Below are 26,713 nucleotides of genomic sequence, written 5' to 3'. Positions count from 1 at the left end.
TTTTCAATTCTTATAAAACTGTCCCTGAATACAAACAAGATTGCCCTCTGAATAACGGATTTGGATCCTCTCTTGAACCCAAGGAGGGGATCCTCCTAACTAAGGAGTGTAGACCGTTGAATGAAAATTTAACGGTTACAAACAGAGGATCCCTTTAAAGTTATAATAATTATAATTGTTGGATTTTCATTCCAGGAATATCATCTCCTTGGGCTCAGGAGAGGATCCAAATCCCTTAATAACAACATGAGGTCGTCACTCATCACAGTTGTGAGCCTTCACACGACATACTAACAAGGACTATTTATGCACACCCTTTTTTATCTTTTTTACTTTATCTCTTTATGCTTGGTTTGATCATCTTTTATTTATACAATCCAACGGATAAATAGAAAGAGAAATATGTATGAAGTGAAAAATGGTGTGCATAAATCATTCTCCTATATCAATAACTCGCAATCACATTTGTAAGCTAATGTTGCTAGTTGTAATAGATTAATGGGATTAATTCTAGGTTTCCTTCTGGTCTAATTTTCATATTAAATTACCAGGAAGTTCCCTTGTGGTCTAATTGCCACCGAGCACGTATTTTTCCATGTCTTTCATTCTTCCCTCCTTATATATAAATCAACATATCTCAAACCATTCTCCTTATCAACTCGCTCTCCCTCCCTATATATCTCCATCTCTATCTACCTTGGTGCAGAATAAAATGATTTGTTTTGTTAATACTGCTTACGATCGCGAACAAGACCTAGAAGCCGCAATGCAACAAGTTCCAGATGGGAGGACTAACTATAAGTACCCCACCAACAACTTTGATTGGCCACAGATCATCGTCATGTTTTGCTTGACATCGGCGTTTGGACTAGCGCTCCTCCCCTTCCAATTTCCCTTCAGCAAGCTTCCGCTCCCTGTAATCTTTTACTTTTTTGGACTATCAATCTTACTTGCTTTCACTTGTATCTTGGTAAGCAAGTTTATTCACTTCAGCTATTGTCTTGCCGGAATATCAATCGCCCAGATTTTCCATCATTTTGGCGTCTTCTTTGGAGTCACAGCCTTCTTTATATCCATCACTGTCCCATTTCCTTTGTGGTTTAAAGGTGTTGCCTATTCTATCTATGTTGTCGCCTTCCTCCTTGTAGTTCTCTGCAATCTTCACTTCAATAAATATTACAAACCTCATGATTTTAAGTACCCTAAAACCCCAAACAATTCAATTTCGGAAACCGCCATTAATCCTATGGTAGAATCATGCCGAGACAGTACTAGCACCATTGATGATCAAGCATGCACCAATAGTATCGAGTGATGTGAAGAAACTCTCATGTAATGATATATATATATATATATATATATATATATATATATATATATATATATATATATTTATATATATATATGTATGTATGTATGTATGTATGTATGTATGTATGTATATATGTGTGTGTGTGCGCTCACGCGCGCACTACAGTATTGGTGACTCCCTCATATTTGTCGTAGGTTTTTCAAATGTCAACTGTTGTTTATTCTGTTTGGAGTTTACTTGTCTGTAGCCTCTTACTAATGCTATGTTTCATCAAATCTAGTTAATTAAAGTGTTACTTCTATATATTTCTTTTTGTGAAAGTACTTGTGTCCACCAATTCATTGTCTATAACATCGTGATGTATTTTAACCTTTCAAATTGTCAAAACTGAAACGGTAAGGACTTGGGAGCATTTTAAAATAACTGATGAAAATATTTTTGAAATCATTACTTAGTAAAATTTTAAATGGATAAAAAAAACACTTTTAAAATAACTGATGAAAATATTTTTGAAATCATTACTTAGTAAAAATTTAAATGGATAAAAAAAAACAATTTAAGTGTTTCTTATAAAAAGCACATATCTAATGCTTCCTGAAAGAAGATGCTTCTTTTATAAAGCACATATCCGATGCTTCTTTCAAAAAGCATTTTAAATTCTTTTAAAATCCAAAATTAGGTTCACCAAAAGTGCTTTTAGTCATACTAAGAACACTTTCATACGAAATTTTTCTTTTTAATATTTAATAAAACCCATTAGAACAAAAAGTTAAGGGAAGTCTATAATTGTGAATTTGGGCCGGTTATTGTGTTGTGTGGGTTGAGATTTGAGAGTGAAGCCCAAATTAGGCATTGGGTTATTTATACATATTTATTTACATTTTGATTTTTTTGCAATTGAATATGATATAAGTAGCTTTATATATCTGTATATTCTACAAAAACTTAATTTTGCAAGCCCAAATAAAAAATTTCCATATAAAAAAAGTATAGAGACAGAAAGTCAAAAGCAAAATTAACACAAAAATAACATAGAAATCATTATCTAAAGCTACATTAATAAAAAAAAATTTGTCAATCAAATGTGGGTAAAAAGATAATTTTATCCTCTACCATAAAACAAAGTCATGGACAATAAAGTAAATTCACACAAACTAAAATTTGCAATTTTTTTAGGGGTGTGATATCTACACACCCTATTTTACTTCTTCTCACACAACTTTTTAATTTTCGGCTGTCAGATCAGATGAACTGAAGAAGATCAATGGATAAAAATTATTAAAGGGTGTGTGAATAGCACACCCTTTTTTTTTTAACCTCATCCAAGTGCGATCCTAACATTTTCTAATTTTGAAAAATAAAATATAAAAAGGAAACTTCCTCCCATTGATCACATTCCTTTTTTCTCCGTTTCTCCTTCTCATTTAAAAATAAAAGTAAAAATTATTTTAACACACAAAGATTAAAGAACCAACATACGTCTAAATAGTTAGTAGACAATGACAATTAGTACACTTACAAAAAATTAATTTCTCTTTTGAGTTATTGAACTTTTTTAATTTTATTTTGTCTCTCTTATAAACAATGAGTTATAATTTATGAACAAATAAAATAATAAAAATATCGATCATCGTGCATGTGAGCTCTGGTATTACTAGTAATAAGTATTACATCGTATAATATTTACGAAATTAATATGTTGAGGAGGAGGTAGCAACGAGTGTGGAAAAAGCTAATTCTCCGCCGAAATCGAAGAAGACTTGGCAAACCAAGGAGAGAGTTGAAGAGGAGGTAGCAACGAGTGTAAAAATCTACTTCGCCGCCGAAAAAGAAGAGCCCGAGGCAAACCAGGAGTGCGAGAGTTGAAGAGGAGGTAGCAACGAGTGTGGAAAAAGCTGCTTCTCCGCCGAAATCGAAGAACCCGAGGCAAACCAGGAAGGCGAGAGTTGAAGAGGAGGTAGCTACGAGTGTTGAAAAAGCTGCTTCTTTGCCGAAATTGAAGAATCCGAGGCAAACCAATAAGGCGAGAGTTGAAGAGGAGGTAGCAACGAGTGTGGAAAAAGCTGATTCTCTGCCGAGGAAGCCAGTGACTCAGGAGGTATCTGCGGCTGATGAGACGGAGAGGAATCGAGGTTTATTGGCAAACCGATGGAAGATGAGGAGGCTCGTAAGCAATACCCCAAGCGATATGTGGGAGAGGTTAGAGATTTTGTTTTTTTAAAAGAATTTAGTTTGTATGTTGTGAAAATGTTGGAGATTTAGGGGTTATAGATGATCAAGTACTGAACTTCAAGGATAAGTGGTATATGATAAGACAAATAAATGGGTTTTAGAATATTTGTGTGTCCAAGTCTTATTGTAGCTTTAACATTTGTGGTAGGATTAATACTTTACCCATTTCCTAAATTCGTATGATTTTTACCTCTCGGTGTTGTCTAATATGGTATCGAAGCTTTGGTTTCAAGAATTTTTGGGCTTTAAGCTTTCAACCTTGATTTTACAGTTCTTTGTTGGACTTGCGTAATGTTAAAGTTGTCGAATTTTGCTAAAGTGTTTTGTGTTTGTGATGGGAACATGAGGGATGAATCTTGTGGTGTTGGCAGGATGGGGTGCAAAACCCTCTCTCCCCTCGCCTCCTGTCCCAATAATATGAAGTGGGATAAATTCTTTCTGTTGTAAATTTGTCATGTAGAATTATGCATTGCTAGTAATCAGTTGTGAGCGTTCTATGTTATTCAGAATCACTGGGTCACGAAAAGAAAGGAAGAAATGTTATGAAAGGACAATTACAAAGAGTATTGCCCTTTGGTAATAGCAAAATTTGAGAAGCAAACTGATACGTTAGGTTAGTTATGACCAAAAGAAGTGAAGATATTTCATCTGCCACTGTATTTGATTCAGGAAATACATGCTGAAGATATTGAACTTGAGTGTCAACCAATGACATTAGCTTGATATATGTTTGTGGAATGCTCTACGACTTTTTGCCCTAGTTTTGACTTTGATCCTTGCATTGGTGCAGAAGGCAAACAGGAATGGGCAAAACAATTCCAACGAGTAAGTTTTAGTTTCTACTTCATCTGTATATTTTTTCATTGGCTTACTCCAAGTAGTCCTTTTGTGTTTTAACAGGATGGTTACTGTTTGTTTGTTTGTTTTCTGATTGCAATTTTTATGTTCAATATAATTCAAGCTCGTCGTCACTACACAAAGGCGTTGGTGGATGGAATCACTTATGATGATGCCCATGTGCAAGTGAGTTTTCATGATTAGTTGTTTAGCATAAAAAAATATAGAAACACTCACAAGTGAAAAGTAAGACTAGCTAATTGGTCTACTCCATTATGTGATCGTATAATCATTATTGTTTCCCTTTTGCAACAGTACAAAAATTAGCAAAATCGATAATTTGACGATTTAGTTTTGATCACAGTAAAGTTTTGTTGGATTTATGTCACAAGTCGACTGATTTTTCCCTTCTTAGAAAACTAACTTTACCATTTAGCCGTATGGATGGAACACAAAAGTGATGTACATTTTTTACAACCTCTTTGTTTTGAGTGCTTTGACTTCTTAACTTTGACAGAAAACTAAACTGAAATAAAGGGTGATGTTGGGGAGACTATCTATTCAAACCTTATTTTGTAAACCATATTACGTGGTTGTTAATGATTGGATAATTACCTAAGTGATGATTGCTAATATCAAAATAACTTTTTGACTAATTTTCTGCTTATCAATCTATCTGCTTATCTCCATGATTGTTGGAATCCCCAAATTATATGATTCCTGACATGCCAATTCATTACAAATTTCACATAAATGGTTATTTTCCACAACATATGGGTTATATTTATATAATTTGACGTGCCATATTTCAAGGTAAAGATAGCTGAAATTTTGGTTGTAGTGAGTGATTCATGTGCACAGAATGTTTTAATGTACTCTGTTTTTATTTGCTATTATGTGATTTGACAATGTTTCCCATTCATTTTTATGTTTAGGGAGAGACGAAAGAGGAACCCTACATTTGTAAGATTGTGGAAATGTTTGAGGCAATTGGTGGTATATTATATTTACTGCACAATGATACTATAGATCATGAGACACTGTAAGATATTTCAAAAGAAACCTTTTCATGATTCTCTTTCCAAATACTTTGTTTCATGGTTTTGTTACATTAAAAAGTAAGAATCCTGCTATTGGGCGCTGAATTATTAGTTTTTCGCTTTCTTGTAGGTCATAAAGCACTGTGCTAGTGTTGCTTGTGAGCGTGTATTTTTTTCAGATGTCCGAGACAACAACCATCTGGATTGTCTTGTTGAAAAACTTCATATTATTAGGCTGACACTAAATGTATGCTTGAAGTTTCCATATTCATGCTTTTTTGGTTGTTCATGAAGTCCAACATGAATGAGTTGTCCTTTTTCTCTCAGGTTGATCAAGATGTGAAGAGTAAATCAATTCCAGTGTGCAATTACTATTGCGACACCAAGTATTTGCTACCGTATTCTACTTTTGTCAATCTGCGAACAGGATATTGTTCTCTTTCTACTTACTGTCATGATGCTGGTTTTTTCTTTCTTTCATTTGCAAGGTTCATATGAATTCACATGTTATCTCTGTTGAGGATGATGTGTTGTTTGGATAGTGAGGTTGATTCAAAGCTGTCAAATGGTGTGTGCGAAATCAGAAGTAAGGCTCCTGGACCTAGATTTGGGTGTGAAGGGATGTCCACTGGCTTGTGCCTTGGTGCACATTTGGGCAGTGTCAATCTTGTAACAGTAAGTTCCTCTTTCTTAATTTATTTTATGTTAATCTTTTGACATATATTGAATAGACATGAAGGCAAAGCCTGATATTGTTTTCTTGTTTATGTCGTTTAGATATGGGCTGTTGACTGCAATGGATACGCTTGCAAGAGTCTAGAACAGAAGTACAGAACTATCCAGAGACAGATGTTTGTGTTTGTATCCTACCGTTTTCCTCACCTGTGATGTGGTGCTTTAATTTTTCTTTTTGTATAATTTACTGTCCAATTCACACATCAGGTCCGAAATGAAGCTGCTGAAGATTTCCTCAAAATGCTCAAGGAATGGAGAAAATATTGCTTCTGCTTAAAGTTGGTTGAGACTGACAATTTAGAGGCGGATGTCGAGAAGAGTATGCTTGAATTCTTTCGGAAGGAAGATGATGAAGAGGAAGAAGATGTTAGAGGAAATGTTAAGGATGATTCTGAAATTTTTAGAGTTGATTGCGTAGGAGTATGTTTTGGTGACCCCCAAAAAAAATGAGAAGGAAATATACCTAAAGGTATGAACTTCGAAATTTATAAATGCATGTTCTTTAAATATTTATAACGACATAGTATGCGAGTAAATGGTTAATGCAAATCTAAATTCATTAGTTCCTCATGCAAAATTTGCTTGCCTTGTGATGTATGTAGATTTATTGGAAGGGCTACAGGCCCGCCTGAGGAAGACACCTGGGTGCCAATGAATGAACTGGACTCTGCAACTATTCTTATTTATGCTTGCAGTATTATCTGTTGCACGTTTTGTATCATTTATGTAAGCAGGCTGTCGAAGACTTAATTACTGAAGGTTACAGATGATATACACATGTTTATCATGCACCATCGTTATTTTTCGTATGGTGAAAGTTTTATGCTTCCTGGTATTATTGAACGTATAATTGCGGGTTTGACATAAATTTGAAATCATAAAATGAAATATTTGCTTCAAAACGCAAAAATGATCCTACTTTCAATATTAAGAGAGATTGAAATTTTGTTCCTAAAATGGTGAGAAAAATCAAACTGCATGTTTTGATTCGGTTAGAGCGAAAGTACTAATAACGTGTTGCGATGAAAACAATTTGAGAGAATGAGTGAATTTTATTTGAGAGTTTCTTAGTGTGTTATAGTGTGAGGCATAATTACTTTTATATTGTAGTGAGGCAATTATCTTGGCAAATTAGACAAATTTTCTTAATTCAAGAGGGAGAATCAATTGCATGATCCAATAAGGAAAATGACAATTCATTTGAAGAATCCATAGCTTAAACGGTTCCAACAATTACACTAAATTAGTGGACGGACATAAATGTCTTGCAACACTATTAATTTTCGACTTTTCAAACCTTTTTTTTTTACTAGAAAAAATGAGTAAGAAGACAAATAGGTCGATTGGAGAAGTTATTTTGCTCGAGTGTTGGGTGCGTGTTACTCATGGCTTGGTCAAGAAAAATGAGATGATGGTGCTCCAAATGTGGAAGAGATTCATGTACAATTTATCGAGTAGATCCAAGGCACATCCCGGACCAAACATGAAAAAATGAAAAGAAAAAATATGTGAATAGGAATTGCCTCACCTAACAGGTGAAGTTGCACAAAAACAAGTATTATTTAAAGTGAATAATAAGGTCAATTTAAATGTCATTGCTCTTGTCCTCCTAAACCAGGTGGAAGTGATCAAACCAAAAGAAAAAAATACCCCCGCTGGAAATATTTCTCCCCAATCACAATTCAACTTTGTCCCGTTCAATTTTTATAATATTTGACCCAGGGAACCTCAGTTTGATTTTTCGAAACTAGACCCTTTTTAACACACGTTGAGCTACGTTCCTTCCAAATTCCATACGCTTTTCAGTGGTTTCCAATTGATTTGTGCATGTTTCGCATCATCCACTTTGCCAATATTTCATCCGTCATCCTACTTTTTAAGCATCGTTACCTTGAAAACTTTTTGAAGAAAATGTTATAATATTTCATTCAACTCCGGTTCTTTGGTCGCAAGTATAATATTTTATCCACCATTATATTATTGTAATTGAACTAATTCCCTCTTTCGTTCAATTCTGGGTTGTCTTTGAAAATATTTCAATTTTGAGGGATCCTACATAATATCTTTTAAAACCCAAAGAGACAAAACCCATGGGTCGATGCTTCCACCTTTTGGAGGAGACAAGAGAGATTCCCCACCACTCACTTGTGTTCCTTGGGACAATTTTGCTTTTGCTTACAATTTCCTTGAATTGCCTAGGAAAGGTAGTATGATATAATCAGGGATTTAATTGTCTCAACTGGAAAGGTAGTAGGGTATAATCATCCCTAAAGTTCGACCGCACCACATGTGCTACAATAAAATGGTATTTTTGTAACTTAAATTTTAGAGAAGAAAGACTAATGATGTCATCTTCTATACGTGTTAATTTTTGTTTTTCCTTCAAATATTTAAAAAGTGTTGTTTCAATAGAAAATTAAGTATTAAAAGTACACTTTATTTGTAGTTTTTTTCTTTATTAAAATCAAGAAACTTTGATTAAAAATTGAAAAAAAAATGTTTCAACGTTGAAAAAGAGAGATGGGAACCTAGTTTCTCCTTAATTAATTATAAAATTTGCTTTTTTAAATTACTAGAAGGTTAAGTTCCCAAACATAAGAAATTTTTAGTTGTGACGGGAACACAAGTGGTACACCACGTGTTTTAATAGGAGTGGTGGTAAATTTTATTTTTTAAGTTATTAACTTTTTAGCACACATATCTCACCATTTGTATAGTGATACGTGGTGTACCACCCAGTGTAGGAAAAATCTCTCCCTCACATCTGCCAAGACATCTGCCATTTCTCTCTCTTTGCCAGTTTATATATCTGCATGCAAACATTTCCTGAGCATCAAATACCTCTTCCATTCAAACCATCAAATCTCAGAAACCATATCCTCATCAAGGACCTCTGCCTCCACATATATATATCTCCATCTCTACCAACCTTTGTGCAGAATAAAATGAGCTCTGTTGTTAATACTGCTTGGGATCAGTACTTGAAGCCTTTTCTCCTTGCAGTTATAGTAACGCCAACCCAACGGCTCAAACTTCTGATAATTGGTCCCATCGATCGAGATCGCGATTCCCATCGTGACCTAGAAGCCGCAAGGCAAGTTGCAGACGGGAGGACTAACAGTAAGTACGACAACAACAACTTAGACTGGGCAACGATAATTGTAGTGTTTTGCTTGACAGCGGCGATTGGAATAGCACTTCTCCCCTTCCAAGGTCCCTCCAGCCAGCTCCATCTCCCTGTAATCTTTTACTTTCTTGGACTCTCAGTCTTACTTGCCTTCACTTGTATCTTGGTAAGCAAGTTTATTCACTTCAACTACTATCCCGGTGGAATAACAATCGCCCTGATTTTCCATCAATTTGGCCTCTTCTTTGGGGTCACAGCCTTCTTCATATCCATCTCCATACCATTTCCTTTGTGGTTCAAATGTGCTGCCTTGTCTATCTACGTCGTCACCTTCCTCCTTGTAGTTCTCTGCAATCTTCACCTCAATAAATATTACAAAACTCATGGTTTTAAGTACCCTATCCCCGCCATTGATCCTGCGGCAGAATCATGCGGAGGTAGTGCTAGCACCATTGATGATCAAGCATGCACCAGTAGTATTGAGTGACGTGAAAAAAACTGTCATGTAACGAGGATGTGTGTGTGTGTATGAATATATATACACACACAGACACGCATATACTGATTAGTGCACTGGACTGCAGTACTAGTGGCTTCCTCATATTTGTCGTAGGTTTTTCAAATGTCAACCGTTGTTTATTCTGTTTGGGGTTTAGTTGTCTCAAGCCTCTCACTGATGCTATGTTTCAACAAATCTAGTTAATTAATTTGCTACTTCTATATATTTCTTTTAGTGAAAGTATTTGTGTCCACCATTCGTAAGTGTTTAGAGTTATCGAACTTCTATATATTTCTTAAAAAATAAAAAAAATAAAAAAAAAAAGTTATCCAAACAGAGAGAAAACGTGGAATACAGCAAACGAACTCGCATCCCTACCATACAAAAACACGTGAGAGAATTTAGTTTTGAAGCCTGCATTCCATGGCATACAGCAAACCAACTCGCATGGCTGCAATCTTAGTTGCTTAATATTTGCTTGAGAAATACTAAGGGATTCTCTTAAAAATGAGACACTCTATGGACTCCATGTCACGTCATATTTTTTGCACAGAAAGTAATGTTAAACTTGAGCCTAAGAAAATCCCATTAGCATTTCTTATATTGGCTTTTAATACAATATCTTCCAGCAATTAGAATGTACATGGTTCCCAAAATGTCTGTGGTTTATATTTGAATGTACCATCGTTAGTTGTTCAAAAAAAATGTACCATCTTAAGAGTTATTTTCAGGAACTCTTAAATTTTATTGCAACCTCTTTGAATTCAGGAACTCTTAAATTTTAGTTCGAATGTTTCTTTTTATGTTTGTATCAATATTTTCAATTAGTATCAAATAAATCGTCATCATTTCACCTAAAAAAGGTCATTATACGCCAATAATTTTCTAGAGTGGCATTATTATGGCATTATTTTAGCATTGTTGTGTATATGTGGACTTTTCCATTTTTCATCTTCTTTCAACAAAAATTTCATAAAAAAATTAGGTAAATTCATAATTATTTGGTTTATATTTACTTGATAACCAGATAGTTTCCAAGTTAATTTTTATTTTTTTTAACTCAACGATCATGGTGAGGATTTTTTACACTATGTTTGGATGAGAGAAATAAAATTAGAATTTGGATAAAGTCAGAATTTATAAATTGACATGAACCAATTCCCTTGTTTAGATTCATAAACATAGAAATTTAGAGTTTCCGCGTGGAAAAAAAACTTGGAATTTGGGACCTCCAATTCTCAAGTTTAAATTGCATGTAAATAAGTGTCATTTCCCAATTTCTATGATTGAGAGTTTAAAACTAACAAATTTCATATTCAATTATATTGTTCTTTTAGGTTAACCAAACAAAAAAATTCACAAATTCTAGAAAATAAAATCTTATCATTTCAATTTTCGTCATTTTAAAATCCTTAGTAATATTAAATTTTTTCATCCAAACATAATATTAGAGTAGATCATACTGTGAATTTTGAAACAAATTCCACTAATCTCTAATAACAGATCGTCAAATATATCATGTACTGCTCTTCAAACTATATCTTTAATTTGCCTTTCTTTTTTTTCTTTTTTTTTTTTGGAGAACTTAATTTGCCTTTCTTTGTAGTCAAAAAGTATAGCATTTCTGGCGAAGAAAAAAAGTGAAAGTTAACCATTATGCATCTATGGGTGTCACAACTTTAAAGCCAATTGGACCGAGCCTCTCTTCCTTGTCTTTTCCACCTCTCTTCAATTAATGGAAATGAGAAAGCAAATGCCTAACCTTCTTTCGTGATGAAAATGTCATGCATTAAAATGGGGCACATTTGTATAGCTTAGGTAATCAAAATGGATAGATTTGTATGCTCCTCCATTTGTAATAATGTTCGAAGTTTTATAATTTAAAAGAATTAGAGTATTGTTTTGGGAAAAAGAAAAGGATTGTTTAGCCAGGCCAACCAAAGAAACCAATTAGATTTTTTTTCCTTCTTGAAATGGGGATAATTGGTGGCAAGCCACGGTTATCTACCTCTTTCGGGGGCCGGAAAGACTCGCATAGGCATTTCAGCCTCCCCCTAGCCACAAGTATGGCTTCAACACCAGCAGCGGGTTTCAAACCCGAGATCTCCAGTTTTTAATTTGAAGGAAGCCTCGCAATCCACCATTTACCACTAAGCCACCAGCTCGTGGTTAAGCGGTTTGACGTTTGATGACTTGTTTTTCTGAAAGTGATCAGAGTATGGAGAGATTTTTCAATGTGACTGGAATACGGGGTGGTACAATACGTGTCATTATACAAATAGTGGGATATGTGTGTTGAAAAGTTAATAACTTAAAAATTAAAATTTTCCACCACTTATATAAACACATGTGTACCATCCATGTTCCGGTCATAATGAAAAATTTCTCCAAAGTATGAAAGTCAGTATAAATGTATTTGATAAAATTTAATGTCAAAATGATATAATTGTATACAATAAAAAAGTGGACATGATAGTAAGGGTGGTGGCGACGGCAACGGTAATGAGGATAGTGGTGGTGATGGTAGTGGCAATGGTGGGGATAAGGTGGTGGAGTCAATAATAGGGCCTAGTGTTTGTGGTGGTGATGGTAGTGGCAATGGTGGGGATAAGGTGGTGGAGTCAATAATAGGGCCTGGTGTTTGAGGTGAAAAGGTAGCAGTGGTGCCAATAACAATGATGACTATGGTGGTGGTGATGACATCGTCGGTGGTGATGACATTGTCGGTGGCAATGGTGGTGACAACCATGCTGATTGTGAAGTCTCGTTTCTGGATTTCACTACTATAATTTACGTATTTTGAATTCGCGAGATTTTATAGTAATTTCACGAATTTAAATTAATTTTAGATTTTAATTACTTGGTTACAAAGTTTAATTTTTTGGAAATAATTATTTAAAATCCGTAAACCTTCGGGGGGGGTCACTCTTAATGTTTTCGAATTAAGCTCGATCCTACAAGCACGTAGGGGAAAACTGTTCGTAAATTGGAGTTGAAAAGAAGAAATTAGAGGCATTTTAGTTGTTTAAAAAAAAAAAGGAAGCTGCCAGATGGCAATGGGAGAGACGGAGAAAATGAGAGAAATAAGGGAGGAATCAGGAAGATGAAATGAGGGAAATGAGAGAAGGGGATGAACTAGTCAAACCTGGACGATGACGATAAATTTAACTTTTATGCTTGTGTGACATGTTAGTTATAGGCCGTGAGAAGATCATAGTGTAGGTGCCTACATTGTAACTCATAGGGGTAGGTTATGTGTTGAACTTACTGCACCATGTAAAAGTGGTACATGGATGGTCCTACTTGGTATATCTGCGATAGGGGACCATACATATTACAAGGTGATCATGCTTGGTATATCCGCGATGGGTGATCACCACCTGCATGATTAGACTATGCTTATGGTTCTGCTTGGTATATCCACAATATGAGACCATACGCATTCTAGGAGTTATCATGTTTGGTATATCCACGATTGGTGATCACTACCCAGAGTTATAGGATACATTCCTGCTTGGTATATCCGCGATGGGGGACTGTTATGGGTGATCATGCTTGGTATATCTGCGATGATTGATCATTGCCTACGTTATTAGACTATACCTATGGTTCTGTTTAGTTTATTCGCCATGGGGGACCGTATGCATTCTAGGAGTGATCATGCTTGGTATATCCACGATGGGTGACCATTACCTAAGTTAGAATGTGGTCCTGCTTGGTATATTTGTAGCTGGAATATGTGATCATGTCCCTCGCGCTAGATAGTTGAAAAAAGTGCAGATGTGATATGTGAGGTTCGTATCTGGTAACCAACTGAAGGGCGCTATATGGTTGGGTCGCAACAGGCCTCAAACGGACCAACATGACTGCGTGCAATATTGCATGGCCCCCCAAGCAGCGATTAGGAGATTGGTATGTATGACCAACGATCGAGCAATCATTTATAAACGCTAAATGAATGCCTCTGCCAAGCCGTTATGGGTGTGAACATGGGGTACTAGATGTTCAACTTCAACCTCAATAGTCATCAAAAGTTTTAGAGGAGAGTTCTCCAGCATTATCCAATCGAATATATTTGATCAGATAATCAAGGTGGTGAGCCCTAAGCTTGATAACCTAATCCAACAGTTTGGATAATGCAACGTTCCTTGTGGACAACAAGAACACGTGTGACCAGTGTGTGGAAACATCAACCAAAACCATAAAATATGTAAATGGTCCTGCATATAGGGTGAATCGGTCCACAAATGTCCCCCCCCCCCCCGAATCCTTTGTAGAAAAATATTAGGATTCGAACAAATCTTGTCATAAGAATGCCTAATAATAAGTTTTCCCATAGAGCATGTTTGACATGTGATTCCTTGAATCAAACCTAAACTTCGGGTTAGTGGATGCCCATGTGATGATTTGAGGATACAACGCATCACTATTCGTCCAGGGTGTCCCAAACGATCATGTCAAACTGTAATTTCATGCGCAGTCCCAGAGGTAGGGTTGGCTACATAGTAGGTTTCTATAAGGCGTATGGTCGTAGTATACAGACTATTCGGGATATGCTCCATCTTCTCTAAAATACGCTTCTGGCCATAATATTAGGAAGTTATGCACAAAAATTCAACTCCATTTTCTACATAGGTTTTAGTATGGTAATTATTACCTTTTATGTCCTTGAAACTCAACAACGTTCTTCCGGAACGCGAAGAATAAAGTGCCTTATCAATGGTCAAAATTGTTCCATTGGACAACATTATACATGCCTCACCGTATCCTTCGATTAGGTTGGATGGGCCTAAGAGGATTGTTAGATGTGTATTCTTACGTATGAAGTTAGTGAAATAGATGTGTTTACACAAAACGGTATATGTGGTTGCACTATCTGCCAGACAACTAATTTTCCCACTAATCATACCTAGAATAAAAAATTAATTTGAATTGGTCACATGCATAAAAGTTCTAAAAACAAATATCCATTCAAAATAATTTAAGTATTCAAGGATGGTAATTAATTAAAAACTTAATATCCAAAAACAAATCACCAACAAATCATCCAAACATATAGGAAAATTGTTCAAGAGGGGTTCGGCCACTAGGTGGAATTCAACTCCATTGTCTAAATTTCAACTAGAAAAATAGTTCATGTCTAAGATTCTAATCTTCCACAGATGTGGTATCCTCTTGAAAGTCAAAAACCTCCATTTGGGTACTTTCCGGTTCATCCATTTGTACAAAATTTGATTCAAACTTCTTACGACGAGAATGATATTCAGCTACAACCTTCTGGGAAGCTTGGCAAACACGGGACCAATGATCATTTGAACCACAATGATATCACATATCCGCATCTATGGTTTCATGTGTTTTGCCTTTATTCTTAAAGTTTAGGGCCTTATGAGCGAGGTTAGGGCACTTATGGGCTCGGTTTCCTCTCTTCAATGGGTCTTGGCTCTGTTGACCTTGATGGGGTGGCTTCTGACCACCCCTACCACGTCTATTGTGGCATTTTGGGCGTTTGTTTGTGCTATAATATGTTTCAGGCACAACAGTCGCCCCAGTAAGTCGAGCTTGATGATTTTTTATTGACAACTGATTCTACTTTTCAGCAAGAAGTAAAACAGAGATCAAATACGAAAACTTGAGAAGTGATCGAATTCGACAAACTTCAGAATTATATTCATTCACATACTTAAAGTTTTGGAAGCGTAAATGCTGTCAGTCATGTCTTGCTTCAGGCAAGAAGATATCATTTTGGTGATCAAAGCGATCAGCCAAAGCAACCCAGAGTGCTTGTGGATCCTCCTCAGCAAGGTACTCTGTTTGCAGTGCATCATGAATGTGTCTTCAGATGAAGATCATGGCAATAGCTTTCTCAATTTCGCCAACCAAGTTATTTGTCTCATCTTCAATAGCGAGACGTAAGTTCTTTGTAGTGAGGTGGAGCTTCACATCTTGGACCCACTTGAGGTAGTTTCTTCCAAAGACCTCCAAAGCGGTGCAGTCAAGTTTGTTCAAATTCAACTTCTTCCTATCACAAAATAGATGGACAAGATGTGGTGTTACATCCCACATCGCCCAGGGGAGTGGATCATGTAAGCCTTATATGTATATTTTCATCTCTACCTAGCTTGAGGCCTTTTGGAAGCTCACTGGCTTCGGGTTCCGTAGGAACTCCGAAGCTACGCTAGTTCGTGCGAGAGCAATCCCAGGATGGGTGACCCACTGGAAAGTTATTGTGTGAGTTCCCAGAAACAAAACCATGAGGGCGTGGTAGGGGCCCAAAGCGGACAATATCGTGCTACGGTGAATCGAGCCGGGGATGTGGTGGGGGCCCGGGCCGGGATGTGACATGTGGTTAGTGTAATGGAGAAAAAAAAATCAATCCATTCACATAGGAGTAAAGCATTCAGGTTCTAATAGGCATGTATTGGTTTAAATTCACATGAAAAAGCTTCGGGTTTTCATGGGTGATGTTTTTAAGGAAAACTTCAAGTTTTCAAATAAGTGTTTGTATGAACTTCATTTTTCGAAATAATTATAAACTTCAAATTCATATGTTCCTGCAGAAAAACACAAATATATATACAGAAATATGCAACAATAAAATATGCAAATAGGACTTCAGGTCTATAATTGAATTAATTATTTATTTGGACTTCGGGCCAAATTTAAAATGTAGGTGAAAAATTATGAAACCCATGGGGCTAAAATAATTAGGCAATTAAATTTGGGGCCCAAAATAATGGGCCAAAGCCCATGGGTGGGCTGGAAAAATAAAACCGTGAGGTCCAGGCCCAAAGAAATTGGGCTAGGTTGGTTACGGGCCGATCATGCAAGCGAGCCCAACATCACAGAAAAATGGGCTGCAGGTGCAAGCCCAAGGACAGAGACCTAAATGGGCTCTGATATGGTGCTTCGTGGACCTGGATGCACCAGTGCATAGCCTAGGATCCGATGCAGCATGGACACAGATACACCAATACCTAGGCTAGGATCTGGTACGACATGGAGCGAGTTGGTGGGGGGGGGACATCAATGGCATTAGCTTGATATATGTTTGTGGAACAGATACACCAGTACCTAGGCTAGGATCTGGTACGACGTGGAGCGAGGTGGGCTGGAAAAATAAAACTGTGAGGTCCAGGCCCAAAGAAATTGGGCTGGGTTGGTTACGGGCTGATCATGCAGGCAGGCCCAACATCACAGAAAAATGGGTTGCAGGTGCAAGCCCAAGGACAGAGACCTAAATGGGCTCTGATATGGTGCTTCGTGGACCTGGATGCACCAACGCATAGGCTGGGATCCGATGCAGCATGGACACAGATACACCAGTACCTAGGCTAGGATCTGGTACGACGTGGAGCGAGTTGGTGGGGGCACGAGTTGGTGGGGGGGGGGGGGGACATCAATGGCATTAGCTTGATATATGTTTGTGGAACAGATACACCAGTACCTAGGCTAGGATCTGGTACGACGTGGAGCGAGGTGGTGGGGGACATCAATGGCATTAGCTTGATATATGTTTGTGGAATGCTTTACTACTTTTTGCCCTTTTCTAGTTTTGATTTTGATCCTTGCATTGGTGCAGAAGGCAAAGAGGAATGGGCAAAACAACTCCAACGAGTAGGTTTTAGTTTCTACTTCATCTGTATTATTTTTTGTCGGCTTACTCCCAAGTAGTCCTTTTGTGTTTTAACAGGCTGGTTACCGTTTGTTTGTTTGTTTGTTTGTTTTCTGATTGGATTTTTATGTTCAATATAATTGAAATCAGTGATGAAGATATAATTCAAGCTCGTGGGCAAGTGAGTTTTCATGATTAGTTGTTTAGCAGCAATGAATATAGAAACACTCACAAGTGAAAAGTAAGACTAGATAATTGGTCTACTCCATTATGTGATTGTATAATCATAATTGTTTCCATTTTGCAACAGTTAAAAAATTAGCAAAATCGATAATTTGAAGATATAGTTTTGATCACAGTAATGTTTTGTTGGATTTATGTCACAAACCGACTGATTTTTCCCTTCTTAGAAAACTGACTTTACCATTTAGCCGTATGGATGGAACACAAAAGTGATGTACATTTTTTATAACCTCTTTGTTTTGAGTGTATTGACTTCTTAACTTTGACAGAAAACTAAATTGAAATAAAGAGTGATGTTAGGGAGACTATCTATTCAAATTTTATTTTGTAAACCATATTATATGATTGTTAATGATTAGATTATTACTTAAGTGTTGATTGTTAATATCAAAATAACTTTTTGACCAATTTTCTGCTTATCTCCATGATTGTTGGAATCCCCAAATTATATGATTCTTGACATGCCAATTCATTGCAAATTTCACATAAATGGTTCTTTTCCACAACATAAGGGTGATATTTAGAGCAAGTCCAGCGTTGTGCATTGCCATGGGGATCGGCTGCTCAGAAACCCAAATCGCCAACCTTCCTTGCTCCAGCCCATGTGGGCAATTGGGCTAGGGGAGGCCTCGTGGGAGAGGGGAGGCAAGAATTCACGGCCCGAGCACCTGAGGCGCACTGATGCAAGGCTGACGTCATGATAACGTTAGTTATAAAATTAATAAAAAATGTAAAAATTAATAAGAATGTAAAAAAAAAATTTAAAAAATTTAAAAAATTTAAAAAATTAAAAAATTAAAAAAAAATTGATTTAATTTTTCTATAAATATCTTATCATTATCTTCCAACTTACACCACAATCTTATATTTTCTCAAATCCTTGGGGTTGTAATTTCGTATTTAATGGCACGTGGTACAACGAGACAGATTAAAAATTCTATCCGAAATTACAAATAAAATTATTTTTTATTATACAAAATGGTTCCTGAGATTTGCATGATCAATAGAAATAGTCTCTGAGATTTAAAATCAATAGAAATGGTCCCTGAGATTTAAAATCAATAGAAACGGTCCCTGAGATTGTCCATCATCTATGATTTTGGTCATTCCGTTAAAAACTATTTGGGCAATTTTCAAAACTTTGTAACTCAATCGTTTCTTAACCAAATTCAACCCATAATATATCAAAATGAAGATAGAAAAGTGTAGAATAAAATTATACCTATTTGGAAGCCCAATGGTTGCCGAAGATGGCCAAAAAATAGTCTAAAAGGTGACTGGTCCGCGGGAAAACTGGAAAACTTGTCGGAAACTGGGTAAACTTTAAACGCTCATAACTTCTACAATACTCAACAACATCGAGTGATTTGAAATGAAAATCATACTTCTTGATGAGACAAAGAGAATGGTACTTTTTTTTAAGGCTAACCATCAGTGGTTTGGTCGGACAAAGGCTCGAAAGTGGCTAATCATTTTTTAGTAGTTTTCCTCCCATACCACAGCGAATTAGTAGTCAAGAAAGATACCAATCTCTCTGCACTCTCTCTGCACTATCTATTCATCCTACTAGGAATCCTCGGAATCAACCGCCTTAGCTTGAGCTGAGTGAATGTATCAGTGAAAAGGAGAAATGGGTTTTGAAAAATTAGGGTTCTTGATGGGTTTAGAGCCACCATAACTCGATGGACGAAACGACATCAGACGCTAGGTCTGTTTTCCTCGGATTTCCGTTCAGGACATTCTCCACCAGCTCCGGTCCCAGTAAACGGCGTCGTTAAGGACTTGGTCGGCGAGCTTTGCCCAATCCTCGAAGTCGCGAGCGTGGAGATTTTTGGACACCTACTTAAGGTGCACTTAAGGAAAGGTGCCCAGCATCTTGCCCTTGTATTTTCCAAAGTCGATGACTCTGTCTCTGGCATGCGGCGGTGTGGAGGCGGATAGAGAAGGTGGTTTGGGGGGGGTTTGTGGGTTTGAAGGATCAGGATAGGCGAAGAGGTGTGGGAGAGTGGTGGGTTTGACGGAGAAGTGTGGAGGCGGAAGATAGAGCTCAGGGTAGGATTGCCAGAAACTTTCATTAAAGGGTCACTGTTCACCTATGTTTTAGAGGTTTGCGTAGAAGCTGAAAAGCCAGCTTTTCAAAGTTGCTTCTGTTTTTTGGCTTTTTTCACCCAAAACTGTGAAGAAAAAAACTGAAGCAGGAAGTTTAGCAAGCACAAATATAAACCCCAGCTTTTTTTATACCAGCTTTTTTTTTAATCACCTCAACCTCAAACCATACCTAACTACAAGTCCCACAACAACAACAACAACAACAATTTAAGATTGGGCAAGTATAATCCTCGTGTTTTGCTCGACATCGCCTATCGGACTAACGCTTCTTCCCTTTCAAATTCCCTCCGGCCAGCTCCCTCTCCCTGTAATATTTGACTTTCTTGGATTATCAGTTTTACTTGCCTTCACTTGCATCTTGGTAAGCAGATGTATTCATTTCAGCTACTGTCCTGCCGGAATAACAATCACCCTGATTTTCCATCATTTTGGCCTTTTCTTTGGAGTCACAACCTTTTTTATATCCATCACCATCCCATTTCCTTCGTGGTTCAAATGTGTTGCCTATTATATCTACGACGCTGCCTTCCTCCTTGTACTTCTCCGCAATCTTCACTTCAATAAATATTACAAGCCTCATGGTTTTAAATATCCTACCCCAAACAATTTGTTGGAACAAATATGTTTTTATTTAAATATTTAAATATATTTAAAACAGCCAATTTATTTTGGCCTTATCAATTAGATAAGGAGTTATCTCCTCTTAAGTATAAAACGTGGAATTCCTTTTCTATATAGAGAAGATGATCATGTTATTAAGCATATTCAAACTGTTTCGTCCTTTTCACTTTGATTTTGCTTTACGTTTTGACTAAATATTTATGCTAATAAATATTCAAACGTTTTGACTAATATATATAACATGTAAAACAGCCCATATACATAGAAAAGCATCAGAACTTTATATATATTCAAACCGTTTTGCCCTTTTTTCTATGCGATTACTTTATGTTGTGGTTTTTCCGTTTTGTCCTACTTTCAAGCCCTCGTTAATATCTCAAATTCTCAACGTCTTTTTCTCTCTAGTATATATAGCAGTCCTTGGGTACAATGAAATACAGAGAAAAAAAATATATAAATATATTTTCTGATATATATAGTTTTGAAAAGCAACATATTGAGAGGGTGTGAGTTCGAAGGTTCTTCCATTGTGCAAGGAAGAACTTTATCAGAAGAAGAAGGTTCTGGGCTGTTTTATCCTGGGGACGACGTGGTGTTTGTGAACTGCTTGCACACTTTGGGCAGAGCCGCGAAACGTCTTAAAGAGAGCGACTTAGTCCGCGACTCATCCCAAGAATCATTCACCACTCAAGGCTTCTACATTTTTCGGGTAACTTCGTTCCTTTTTATTTCAGTGCTCAACACAATTCAATTTCGAAAACCGCCATTGATGCTGCGGTAGGATCATGCCGACGCAGTACTAGCACCATTGATGATTAAGAATGCACCAAGTATTGAGTGACGTGAAAAGCTCTTATGTAACGAGAATGTATATATATATATATATATATATATATATATATATATATATATACTGGTGACTCCCTCATATTTGTCGTAGGTTTTTCAAATGTCAACTATTGTTTATTCTGTTTGGAGTTTACTTATCTGCAGCCTCTTACTAATGCTATGTTTCATCAAATCTAGTTAATTAATTTGTTACTTCTATATATTCCTTTTAGTGAAAGTACTTGTGTCCACCTTTCATTGTCTATAACATCGTGATGCATTTTAACCATCCAAATTGTCAAAACTAAAACGGTTAAGGGCTCATTTGGGAGTATTTTTAAATTAACTGGAAGCGTTTTTGTGAAAATGTTTTTGAAACCATTTCTTAGTAAAAATCTAAGTGGATTCAGAAAAAAATAAAAAACACTTTAATTACTTCCTGCAAAAAACATATATATGCTGCTTCCTGCAAGAAGTACATATCCGATGCTTCTTCCAAAAAGCACTTTAAGTGATTTTGGAACCCAAAAATAATTTCACCAAAAACATTTTTAATCATTTTAAAAATATTTACAATCGAGCCTTAATTTTTGTAATATTTAATAAGTTAAGGGAAGTCCATAATTGTAAATTTTTGTAATATTTTTCGAAGTAAAACCACTTTCATGAACCAAAAGATTAAAGAACCCACAAACGTCTAAGCAGTAGGCAACGGCAATTAGTACACTTACACGAAATTGATTTCTCTGTTTGAGTTATTGAACTTTCGTAATTCTTTTTTTTCTCTATTATACACAATGAGTTATAATTTATGAAAAAATAATAAAAATGTCGATCATCATGCATGTGAACTTTCGTTAACAATTAATAGTACTTAACATTACATTGTATAATATTTACGAAATCAATACGTTGTCTATCTCTTATTACAACTTTCTATTAACTCTCATCATGCATTCATCGTTTGTTTACGTTTACACAACTGTAACACACATTTATGGTAAATTTGGTAATTAATATTATACAAATCGGAAAAAAAGTCAAAAATGTAAACAAAAATAGAGCCAAACACACGGAAAAGTTAACCCCCGCAACCAAACACCCCCCAAAGTCCTTACGCTCCAAAACCAAACGTCACCTCAAAATTCAAACCCCACTTTCCAAATTTCCCGTTTTCCCGCCCACAAGCCGCGCACTTCCCACTCCATAATTTCATGGCCCACTATAAAACATAACCCCAATCCAATCGCTCATGCCCTAAAAAAACCCTATCGCCCATTTCTCTCTCTCTTTCCTCCCCTCTCTTTCTCTCTAAGAGCAACTCCAGCCTTCTACTTTGCTCGAGGGACGGGCTGTAGGAAGGGGCCCGAGGGCCGGTTGATTCTTCTCCAGCCATGGAGGGCTCGAGTGAGGGTGGGAGCCCGAGCACAAGGAGGGTGGATAGTTGACAGGCCTGCAGCCTGAAGGCCAAGGCATTTTTTTATTGTTTTTTGTGTTAGCCCTAGGCCCTACAGCCCCATTTCCCTGTTTTTTTTATTTTATATTATTTAAACAAACAAAAAAAACTACTATTTTATTACCTATTGCCAGGGGGGCTCCAAGGATGGAGATGCAAAAGGTAATTACTGTTCATTAATGGTAGTTACTATTCATTAAAGGCAGTTACTATTCAATATGGTGGATTCAATAGTGGATTGCCAGGAGGGGCTCCAAGGGTGGAGTTGCTCTAAGATCCACTGTCTTCTTCGGCTATTCACCCTCTCTACGTCGTAGGCAGAATGGCGTGCAAGCGGAAGCCGAAGGCCAGAACCTCTTCAGGTTCTCCGCCAAAATTGAAGAGCCCAAGGCAAACCAAGAAGGCAAGAGTTGAGGAGGAGGTAGCCATGATAGTGGAAAAAGCTACTTCTCTGCCGAAATCGAAGAAGACTAGGCAAACCAAGAAGGAGAGAGTTGAAGAGGAGGTAGCAACGACTGTGGAAAAATTTACTTCTCCGCTGAAATCTAAGAGCCCGAGTAGGGATGGGCACTTGATGGGCAACGGTTATGGTAGGCGTGTAACCGTGGTTATTTACCTATAACCATTTATGTTCATACCTGCATAACCGTTTACCCGTTGAGTAATTGCTTAAGCGGTTATAACCATATCCATAATCCGTTTATAAACGGTTAACTATACGCATAATCGTATACCCATTTAACCGTAACCGTTTAATATCCGTTTATCTATTTACCCTTTTTAACCCGTTTATTTATTTTATTTTTTTACCATTACTTTTTTTTTCACCCTTCTATATGTTTTTTAACAACTTGAAAATTAAAAAAAAAATTGTCATAATTTTTTTTTAACAATTAAACACCGTTATAGATACATTTATCATATATTTTCGTATTTTAATTTTTTAAGTCCTTATATAATTTTAATAATTGAAATAATAGTTTACAAATGATATTTTTAACAGTTACCAATAAAAGTAAATATAATATTTACTAAGTATTATTGGATTACAAAAATTGTTTAAAGACATTTCTGTCAAAGTATTTATATCAATTTCACGATTATCTACCAGAGATTTAAATTAATTTGGTGAATTTCTTGATGATGAGAATCATCATTCCTATAACAGTGTTATTGAGAGAATGACGGATGAATTCCTTACTAATTTATTGGGTGCTAAGTTTTATTAGATCGAGAACATGTTTTGTGTTAGTTTTACATATATAAAATAAATGGGTAAACGGTTACTCATTTATAACCGCGATTAATACACATAACCGTCCATTTAAATTTCTTGGATAAACAGTTATACCAAAACCGTTTAATTTAAATGGCAGGTAACGGTGGTTACCCATAACCACCGATGGGTATTTCCCATCCCTAAGCCCGAGGCTAACCAGGAGTGCGAGAGTTGAAGAGGAGGTAGCAACGAGTGTGGAAAAAGCTGCTTCTCCGCCGAAGTCGAAGAACACGAGGCAAACCAGGAACGCGAGAGTTGAAGAGGAAGTAGCTAAGAGTGTTAAAAAAGCTGCTTCTCCGTTGAAATTGAAGAAGACGAGGCAAACCAAGGAGGGAGGAGTTGAAGAGGAGGTAGTGGCGAGTGTGGAAAAATCTGCTTGTTCTCCAAAATCGAAGAAGCCGAGGCAAACAAAAAATGCGAGAGTTGAAGAGGAGCTAGCGACGAGTGTGGACAAAGCTGCTTCTCCAACGAAATTGAAGAATCCGAGGCAAACCAATAAGGGGACAGTTGAAGAGGAGGTAGCAACGAGTGTGGAAAAAGCTGCTTCTCCGCCGAGGAAGCCAGTGACTCAGGAGGTCGCTGCGGCTGATGAAGACAGAGAGGAATCGAGGTTTATTGGCAAACCGATGGAAGATGAGGAGGCTCGTAAGCAATACCCCAAGCGATATGCGGGGGAGGTGATAGATTTTGTTTCAAGATTTTGTTTTTTTTTTTAAAGAATTTAATTTGTATTTTGTGAAAATGTTGGAGATTTAGGGGTTATAGATGATCACTGTGAACTTCATGGATAAGTGGTATATGATAAGACAAATAATGGGTTTTGGAATATTTGTGTGTCCAAGCGTTAATGTAGGTGTAGCATTTGTGGTAGGATTAATTCTTTACCCATTTCCTAAATTCGTATGATTTTTACCTCTCGGTGTTGTCTAACATGGTATCAAGGGTTTGGTTTCAAGAATTTTGGGGTTCAGGCTTTCAACCTTGATTTTACAGTTCTTTGTTGGATTTGCATAATGTTAAAGTTGTTGAATTTGCAAAGTGTTTTGTGGTTGTGGGAACATTAGGGATGAATCTTGTGGTGGTGGCAGGGTGGGGTGTAAACCCTCCCTCCCTCCCTCCTGTCCGCCTGGTCCCAATAAAATGTGTATGAAGCAGGATAAATTCTTACATGGCCGGTCCCAAGCCCGGATAAAGGAGGAGGGGGAGGGCGTCAGGTAGTCGACAGCCGGCACTCCATGATCACGTCGAATCCTTATGAAAATGAATCCACAACAAAATCGCGCTAAAGCTAGGGCGTCACCCGTAAGTGGCGCGCTGTGTGGCCTGAGCACAGTGATAAGTGAGCAAGGGTCGCTGTATCTCCATCGGCACCCGGATGCAGTGTTAAATGAGCAAGGGGGCCATAGAAACTTCTTTTCGAACGACTCCACTCAAAGTTGTTTGGGAGCATATGCTCCTATCAACTTTACCCGGGACACACAAAAGAAGTACTTTGATCCTATTAGACGGGGGAGGGTGAAGAAGCTAGGACAGAAGGGTACAGTTCAAGAGAGCAAAATGCGTTTAGGAACGTGGAATATAGGAACCTTAACGGGAAAATCTATGGAAGTAGTGGAAGTTATGGTGAGGAGAAGGATAAATATTATGTGCCTACAAGAAACTAAGTGGGTTGGTAGTAAGGCAAAGGATCTAGAAAACTCAGGGTTTAAACTTTGGTATTCGGGCACAAATAGAACGAGAAACGGTGTTGGCATCATCGTGGACAAGACCTTGGTACAAGATGTTGTAGATGTCAAGAGGGTAGGAGATAGAATCATGGCAATCAAGATTGTAATAGGACCAGAACTTATCAATGTGATTAGTGCGTACGCACCTCAAGTAGGGTTGGATACGAGTTCGAAGGAGAAATTTTGGGAAGATCTTGGAGACTTGGTGCAAGGAATTGCTCAGACGGAGAAGTTATTTATAGGAGGAGATTTAAATGGACACGTGGGCAGGGAGACAGGCAACTATGGAGGTTTTCATGGTGGCCATGGTTTTGGGGAGAGAAACGAGGATGGGGAAGCTATCTTGGATTTTGCAATGGCATATGATCTCTTCTTAGCCAACACCTTCTTTAAGAAGAGAGAAGAACATGTGATCACCTACAAGAGTGGGTCGTCAAAAACACAAATAGATTTTCTTCTAATGAGGAAAGGGGATCGTATAACTTGTAAGGATTGCAAAGTTATACCAGGAGAGAGCGTGGCTAATCAACATCGCTTGTTGGTGATGGATGTACATATCAAAAGAGTAAGACAAAAGAACAAGACTTGGAAGTGCCCAAGGACTAGATGGTGGAATCTAAAAGAAGAAAAACAAGCCATTTTCAAAGAGAAGGTAATCACCCAATGTGTGTGGGATAGAGAGGGGGAAGCTAGCCAAATGTGGGATTCCATGGCTAGTTGTATCCGAAAAGTAGCAAAAGAGGTATTAGGAGAGTCCAAGGGCTTTGCCCCACACCAAAAGGAATCTTGGTGGTGGAATGAGGAGGTACAAACAAAGGTGAAGGCTAAGAAGGAATGTTGTAAAGCCTTATACAAGGAGAGGACTGATGAAAATGGTGAAAGGTATAGAAAAGCGAAGCAAGAGGCGAAGAAAGCTGTCAGAGAAGCTAAGTTAGCGGCTTACGACGATATGTATAAACGACTAGATACCAAAGAAGGAGAGTTGGATATCTATAAACTATCTAGAGCAAGGGAAAAGAAGACAAGGGACCTAAACCAAGTGAGGTGCATCAA

At 37.2% G+C, this 26,713-nt stretch overlaps 1 protein-coding gene across 2 annotated transcripts in view; it reads left to right on the top strand.

The window, feature by feature from the left end:
* LOC126588443 (DNA (cytosine-5)-methyltransferase CMT3-like) overlaps positions 1–26,713 on the top strand; it is a 119,508-nt gene that overhangs the window by 44,901 nt on the left and 47,894 nt on the right. The window contains exons 2-3 of one of the 2 annotated variants that reach the window (XM_050253534.1): positions 3,186–3,269; positions 24,116–24,451. In XM_050253534.1, the coding sequence (XP_050109491.1) occupies positions 3,186–3,269; positions 24,116–24,451 (420 nt within the window). Of the gene's footprint in view, positions 1–3,185; positions 3,354–24,115; positions 24,452–26,713 lie in introns of both variants that reach the window. The other variant, XM_050253532.1, reaches the window with a different exon arrangement.

Source organism: Malus sylvestris, chromosome 11, assembly GCF_916048215.2.
Source record: "Malus sylvestris chromosome 11, drMalSylv7.2, whole genome shotgun sequence".
NCBI classification, from domain to species: Eukaryota; Viridiplantae; Streptophyta; class Magnoliopsida; order Rosales; family Rosaceae; genus Malus; species Malus sylvestris.
Note: the sequence above shows the minus strand (reverse complement) of the source record. Positions and strands in the feature narration are given on the sequence as shown.